Source organism: Poromitra crassiceps (genome assembly GCF_964638095.1).
Source record: "Poromitra crassiceps genome assembly, chromosome: 2".
Lineage (NCBI taxonomy): Eukaryota > Metazoa > Chordata > Actinopteri > Beryciformes > Melamphaidae > Poromitra > Poromitra crassiceps.
Window position 1 is genome coordinate 53,272,877 of NC_139624.1, and position 7,813 is coordinate 53,280,689.

Below are 7,813 nucleotides of genomic sequence, written 5' to 3' on the forward strand. Positions count from 1 at the left end.
TGTGGTGCGGCTTTTGGGCTCAAGACCTAGCGGTAGCAGGCTAGCTGCGTGTGGGATCATGTCTATGTTCCCCGGGTTCTATATTCCCCGTTTTTCACTAACCTCTCCCAGCCCCCACGCCAAACCTAACCTCCCCCCATGCCTAAACCTAACCTCCCCCAGACCCTAACCCAAAACCTAACCTCTCCCACCCCCACGCCTAACCCTAAGTTCATAGAAAGGGTTCTATGTTCCCCAGTCCCACAAAAACGGGGAACATAGGACCCGGGGAACATAGGGATGACCCCGCACGTGCTAGCTGCTAGGGGCGCCACGTGTGATGGTGCGCGGCGGAGAATGGCCATGGGTGAACGGGAGAAAAGAGGAGCTGACGACGGGGATCAGCTCGGTGCTGGCGGGCATGGAAGCCCGTTTGTTGAGAGAGGTCAGATGGCTGGTGGAGGCGATTCCTCCCTGGGCAGTGGAAATGATGCGGGCGCTGCGGGAAGTCGGGCAGCGTGTGGACGAGTTGAGCACAGAGGGAGCGCAGTGTGGAGAATGGCCGGAGGAGCCACAAAAGAGACTGTGTTGGACATGCAGAGAACCGGGCCATCTAGCGAGGTGGTGTCGCAGCGGTCCCGGGGGAAAGACCAGGTACGCGACGCGACGGTACTGGGAAAGGCTGGGAGCCTGCTGGTTATGTGGAACAATGGGACACCTGGTCAGGGAGTGTCAAGAGGCTGTCGGAGACCGGGGGACAGCGGGAGAAGAGAGACGTGCAGGCGGCGGGCAGGTGAGGCTCTGTTGGACGTGCCGTTCGCCTGAGCACTTAGCCAGAGAGTGCACGGGGACTTTGGGGGGAGATATGCAGCCGGAGCAACAGGCAGCGGAGCAGTGCAGAGCCAGTTATTCAGGGCAGGAGAGTGACGTTTGAGCCGGCCCAGGCTAGCTGCTCTGCATACCAGCCGGTAGAGGGGGACATCATTATCAGTGACGAGACAATCAGGAGAGCGGGGATCGTGTTGAACAGCCAGAGGGAAGTGAGAGACATCACCTGCAATGCTGTGGCAGTCGGGGGAGCGACACTCGTGTCTCCAGGTGAGCCTGGGGGGTTACCGCCGGGGGAACCGGCCCAGCCTAGCCGCTACACACCCCCCATGGTTGCACTGCAGAGAGCCGAGGTGGAGATCGACGCCGGTGGTGTTCGCCCTGCTGTCCTGAACACGCCGCCCCCTGGGGGAGCGGGACGGGAGGACGGCCGAGTGCAAGAGGTGGTCCTGGAGGACGACGTCATGGCCATCTGGGAGGTCGACGGGCATGAGAGGAGACGCAGACAGATGGAGGATGCGGATATCGGTCCGGTGTATGCGTGGGTGGCGGCCGGACGCCGGCCCCCTGTGGAGGAGATTCACCTGTGTTCCGGTGCCACGAAGGGACTGTGGAACATGTTTTCGGACCTGCATCTGGGTGGAGATGGGGAGAGAAAGGGGCACGGGAAAAGCGGGACCCAGTGGGTTGTACCCGGTTGCCTGCGAGAATTGGCACTGAAGGGGATGCACGAGGGCCCATACGGTGATCGTGGGCCCGAAGAGACACTCAGCCTCATCCGTGGACATTACTACTGGGGCAAACAAAAAGAGGACGTGCGGAGATACTGCAGGGAGTGTGAGGGCTGTGGGGCACAGGGGGGATGGAAATGGTGGTGGTAGAAATGAAGGGGAAGGAAAAAAGAAAATAATGTAATGTTGGGGCTTGTGTTGGATTGAAATGTGGGGCTTGTGTTTAATGGGAAATGTGGGTTAAATGAATGTGTGAAAAAGAAAGGAAATAATGCAAAACTAGACATTACGGAGTGCCTAATGACAACTAGACATTATGGAGTGCCTAATGTAAACCAGACATTATGGAGTGCCTAATGGAAAACTAGACATTATGGAGTACCTGATGAAAAGACATTAGGGGGGTGTAATAAGAAAAGACTGTTGGTGGGGAAATTGAATGTGGTGATGGGAAAAATGTGAGCCGGTGGAAATAATGGCTCATTCACCTGTCGGTCATTATTTCACCAGTAATCACCGGCTCACAATACATTATCCCTTACTTATACAACAGGTAGTTCCGGCCGGGCAATTTGATTGGACAAGAGGGATCCTACCAGTGCCAATATTTCATGATAACGCACTGGCGCTGCACTGTGTGTAGATCACTCCACTTCACAGCTGGCCTAATCAACAAAACGCTTCACAGCTGTAGAGTAGACAGTAGTAAAGTAGACAGCCTGCAGTTAATTAGGCTGATTAGGCTACATTTTCGGCAAAGCAGAAAGCTGAGGGAACTATTTTTGTTGGCGGAGGAATAAATAGAGAAATCATATATTTTCTCCGCTTTTTTTAATCAGCTTTGTTTAATAGAATTATATATATACCGGTATATATATATATATATATATATATATATATATATATATATATATATATGCATATATATATATATATATATATATATATATATATATATATATATGCATATATATATATACTGCTGTGATTATCTTCGGCACTCGGCCTGCGGCCTCGTGCCTACGACCAAATCACAGCAGTGCCGATATTAGCCAACAACAGCACTCCCTCTTGTGTGATATATATATATATATATATATATATATATACACTTACTAGTTTAAACTACTTTTGCTGGGCAGTCATTATTGGCAGGGCCGCTGGAAGTCATTTTAAGCAGGGGGTGCTGGGAGGAAGGGACTCTCAAGTTCACATTTCTTTATTGCCAGATTAAACAATTCCTATTGGTTGTTGGTTGGTTCAACACAACATGTGCATGCATGCGCGCTTCTTCTTCTTCTCTAGCCTACAAGCATGTAACTTCCTTGATTGTTATTGTTGATAATTCTATTTAAATAGGCTACATTTTCATTTCCCGAAACATTCTTAAACAAGAAAGGAACATAGTGCACTGCAAAATATTTTTAATTACATTTGTAAAAAAAATAAAAATTGAAAAATTGAACAGGATGTTTTATTTTATTATTCTTGTGAATTCCTGCCCAGCTCGATCTGCTCTGTGCGGCTTGACGCAACTCATATAGAGAAGCAAAAATACTCGATTTGTTTAGTGGAGCAGAGCGGAGAGCCACTTCGGGGACGCGTCTGGTGGAGGCATTCACCAGGCTGCGACCCTGCAACCAGCTCCGGTGTCCGCTTTGCGGTGGTAATGCAACGTTTCCTGTTGGAATCTCAATCTGCCCGGCTGCCCGGCAGACACGAGGCAGGAAAAGAGAAACAACTTGAATGGAAGCGCGTCAGAGGAGATTAGAAGTAAGTCAATGCAAAGCTGTCTAAAAAATAAGTAGGCTATGTAGACAGCGGCTACCTGCGTCTACCCTCCACTACACCACTGGTTGCAAGGGTGTAGTATACTGGTTGCTAGGGTGTTTTCGGCTGGTCACTATGGCGTTTGTAGATGGTTGCTAGGGCGGACTAAGTAATTATGGGCGGGCCTATTGGACTAGAAGCGGGAGGATCCAAGGAATCCAGGGGCGAAATAATTTTGATTGTAGATGCTACAGTTCAAAAGTTATGGACCAAAACGTAAAGAGGGCTGTTATAGCGCCACCATTAGGTCAATAGGTGTAATTTTTTAGATCACAGCAATGAGTCAAAGTGGGGCGACCCAAGGAAACCTGGGGAAAAAAATATTTTGATTGTAGAAGCTACGGTTCCAAAGTTATGGACCAAAACGTAAAGATGGCTGTTATAGCGCCACCGTCAGGTCAGTCTGTGTATTTCTTTAGGCCAGAGTAGAAGAATACTCTATGAACCTATGGACCCAATTTGGGAACAGTCACTCTTATGGTTTGTGTTGTGAGCTACAGGTACTTAATGTTGCTATAGCACCCCCTATAGGCGAAATGACCCAATTGTTTTTTTACTCAGCGCAGAGTGAATCCCTGCACACCTCTACCAAGTTTGGTTAGCATCGGTTGATGTGTTCCGGAGTTATGGTGATTTTTGTGAAATAGGCCCCACCCACAGAATTTTGGAAGTGGATTATATCGCAACGGTGCGGTCTTTTCAAAAACCGCGAAATCAGTGTTGTGCAGGACAGTCCACACATGATGTGTGCTTTGGTTTGGTGAAGTTTGTACAACATTTGGAGGAATTGCAAAAAAAATGTTTTGGCCAAAATTCAAAATGGCGGGAAATCTAGTCCTACGGAAATGGGTGTGGCCTATATTCCCTATTCCAGGGAATCCAGAATTTTGATTGGGGACCATACGGTTCAAAAGTTATGGACCAAAACGTAAAGAGGGCTGTCATAGCGCCACCATCAGATCAATTGGTGTAATTTTTCCGTGCATAGTAAAAGACCTATCTGTGAAGTATGGTCACTCTGCGTCCTATGGTTTCTGAGATACAGCTAATTTAATGCAAGATTCTATCCTGATGCTGCAATGACCCAATTTCCCCACAGGGAATTCTAATCAAATACCCAGAAAGATGATTTCTCATCTATTTCCCTGTAACCCCTTTTCCAGCGTAACAACATTCAAATGATGCATGAGGACACGTTCTGCAACCTGAAGGATTTCAACTACATCAGGAACGCACTGGAGGACATCCGTCTGGACGGCAACCCAATCAACCTCAGCAGGACCCCGCAGGCTTACATCTGCCTGCCCCGCATACCCATCGGGGATCTCATCTAACCACACACACACACACACACACGCACACACACCTTTGTACATACTGACACATACAAGATCATACACAACACATACTCCTCAAACAGATTAACAATCATTCACAACCACATGTTGACTATACAACTTTTAGCCAACCTGCTCCTGCTGTACATAGATCATACATGGATCATACACAGATCATGTACCAATACAACTGTGCATGCATGCTTTCATGTTTCATAAACATCCACAAACACACACACGCTTTTAGCCAGATTCTTCATAAACATCCACAAACACACATAGCTATCAGCCAGATTCCTGTGTAGCAGTGGGTCTCAAACCGTTTGGCTTCAGTACCCCCTTTCCCTGATTTCTGAATCCAAGTACCCCCTTCACTTGACTACATTTTGCTGAGAAATCTGTAAGAGAAAACTATAGCATATGATGCAATGAATAAATGATAACCCACCTTTTGAAGCATATGGCATTACAAATTAAGAAATGGAGTGAAAGAGTTGCGATTAGTGCCTCCCGAGCAGATTTATTTTAATGTTTCATTCATGGTTACATTTTTCCATTTTCCCCTTTCTCTCAAGTACCTCCACCCCAGTTTGGGAAACACTGCTGTAGAGTGTCACATTTATCACACTGGTAAACAATAAACACACACATACTCTGATCTACTGTACCTTATTCCTGCGGTTCAGAAATCACACAAACAACACTAATAATAGTCTCACTCTCCTTCCCTCCTACACCATAATGCTTATCCACAGCACGCACACATACACACAAGAACTTTTTCACAAGCCAACTGTTCCGCAACTTGATTAAGAGTAAACAATAGATGGCATACAGAGAAATCGGTTTATTGATGAAACCCTCATCAGTATGTTTCTTTTTGGTGTCTGTTCAAGACTGGCAATGACAACCAGTAACATTGTTTAAATATGTTTGTTTTGTAAAAAAAAAAATATATATTAATATTAATGACAAATCTAACACTTTTGGAAATGTATACTAGCATAAACTTATTGAAGCTGGAGCTTAATGAAAGGTAAATTGAGTATCTAATGCAATAAAAGAAGCATTTAAACACAATCATTTGTTGTAAAGTCTGTACTGTAATATAAAAATATATATTCTAAAAAAAACTTTTTTACATGAACTGCAATATTTGGTATATTACATTTCAGAAGGTGATGTTTTAACCATACGAAATAGCCTATACATAAGACTCTAATGTCTAGAGTCTATCAAGACTATTGTTTGATTTTGGGAGTGGGGGTTGATTGTGGATGGGGTTAAGAATAATGATAATAGCTTGCTATTGTGTGCTCTGTATGGAATAACCACAATTGAATAAAGTTGTTTTGATGACCTCTCCAAATGAGGAGTGGCTTAACGTTTTCATTGACAACATATTAAGTACATTGTGCATTTTGGACTATTAATAGGCTACTTAAAGGGATACTTAAGTTCTTAAGTTAAGTTATCCTTTATTTACATCAACTTTTTGGGAGTTTTTTGCATTTGCCATATCGCCCATATTTAACCAAGATACACAATACCTTTACCATCACTCTCCGTACAGTATACAGTGAGGTATAGTCATCCAGTTAGTTGGTATCGCCAATGAATTGCAGGAAACGGTACAGCCATTCAAAGTCACCAAAAACACACATTTCTAACAGCGCCAAAAAGCTCTATGTACATGTTGTGACTCGGGTACTCACCACGCGATGAAATAATAATCCATAGTTACGTGAAACGTCATTTTCGTAGTAAATCCCCACACTGAGTAGCATTTTTGGATTAATATTTAATCTTGTGGTGAGTACCCGAGTCACAACATGTACATAGAACTTTTTGGCGCTGTTAGAAATGTGTTTTTGGTGAGATTGAACGACTGTACCGTTTCCTACAATTCATTGGCGATACTAACTGGACAACTGTAGCTCACTGTATACTGTATGGAGAGTGACGGTAAAGGTATTGTGTATCTTGGTTATGTATGAGCGATATGGCAAATGGGCTAAACTCCCAAAAAGTTGGCGTTTCCCTTTAAGTTGACCTATACGTCGCTTGTACCTGTACACTTGTATAAAAAAGCAGCCAAGTTTTAAATAGTACTCAGAAATATATTTTAGCAGAGGAAAATGTTTACTTAGAAGGCATTTTTTTGCAAACCACCAGGTTTATATCTAGAAAGAAAAATCATTTAATCAAAATTCCTTGGGCTCATTTCTAGCACCCTCCACTGCTGTTGAGCAATTGTTCACCATGCAGAACCACTCTGCTTTATTATAGTAGTAAGATGGTCACATGTCAAGTTATTGAAAATGTATCTTAATCATATCATCCTCAGCTAGTTGCCAGTGGCAGCATTCACACATTTTGGGAAACTGCAGTTCAAGTGATTCCCTCAGAAATTTTCAATGAGCTTTTCAAACAAGTTGAGGAACCGTTCCTTCCTGTCCACCAGCTCAGAGATTTTTAAGTTGCAGATGTCTTCAGGTCCCTCTGTAACCTCCTCTCTCCTTCCCTTGGCTCCTTCCAGTCTCTCCAGATCTGTCAGATCTATCTATCAGATCCAATCTCTGTCCAGAGCCAGCCTGTCCTTCCCCACCATTGCCCTCTCCATTATGGCCCTCTCTCTCTCTCCAGTGAGGCGCTGTCCAGAGCGGCCGCCTACCTGTCCAGCACTGCTCTCTCCCTCTGCAACGCCTGCCTCTCCCTTTCCAACAGCTGCTTCTCCTTCTCCATCAGATCACCTGTCTTTCGCTCTCCATCGTCACCCTGTGTGTGGGGGTGGGGGGGGAGGAGCATCTGCCTGGCTGCTCAGCCTGGGTACAGAGAAGCCGATCGGAGGCGTGAAGCCAAATCCATTAAAGAAAAGCTGAACTGCATTGAGAACAAATGTTCAGCTCCTAATTTTATACACTTGGAGACATTCAATTCAGTTTAAATTTTTACTGGGTGGTTAATAACTCAATTTCTTGGGGTGTGACACACTTAAACACATGTTTTGGTTTCCAAGGACTTATGTTCAGTGTATTGTGTTGCAGACCTCAAACCAAAGGGCAAAGGCAAAGCAGTTACAGCCCAGAATATATTATATTATTAGCA

At 44.9% G+C, this 7,813-nt stretch overlaps 1 protein-coding gene across 1 annotated transcript in view; it reads left to right on the top strand.

The window, feature by feature from the left end:
* LOC310794728 (uncharacterized protein) overlaps window positions 1–6,062 on the top strand; it is a 52,168-nt gene extending 46,106 nt beyond the window's left edge. The window contains exon 10 of the mRNA XM_083656750.1: window positions 4,532–6,062. Within this exon, the coding sequence (XP_083512876.1) occupies window positions 4,532–4,702 (171 nt within the window). The 3' untranslated portion in view covers window positions 4,703–6,062. The remainder of the gene's footprint in view (window positions 1–4,531) is intronic.
* The last annotated feature ends 1,751 nt before the right edge of the window (window positions 6,063–7,813 follow it).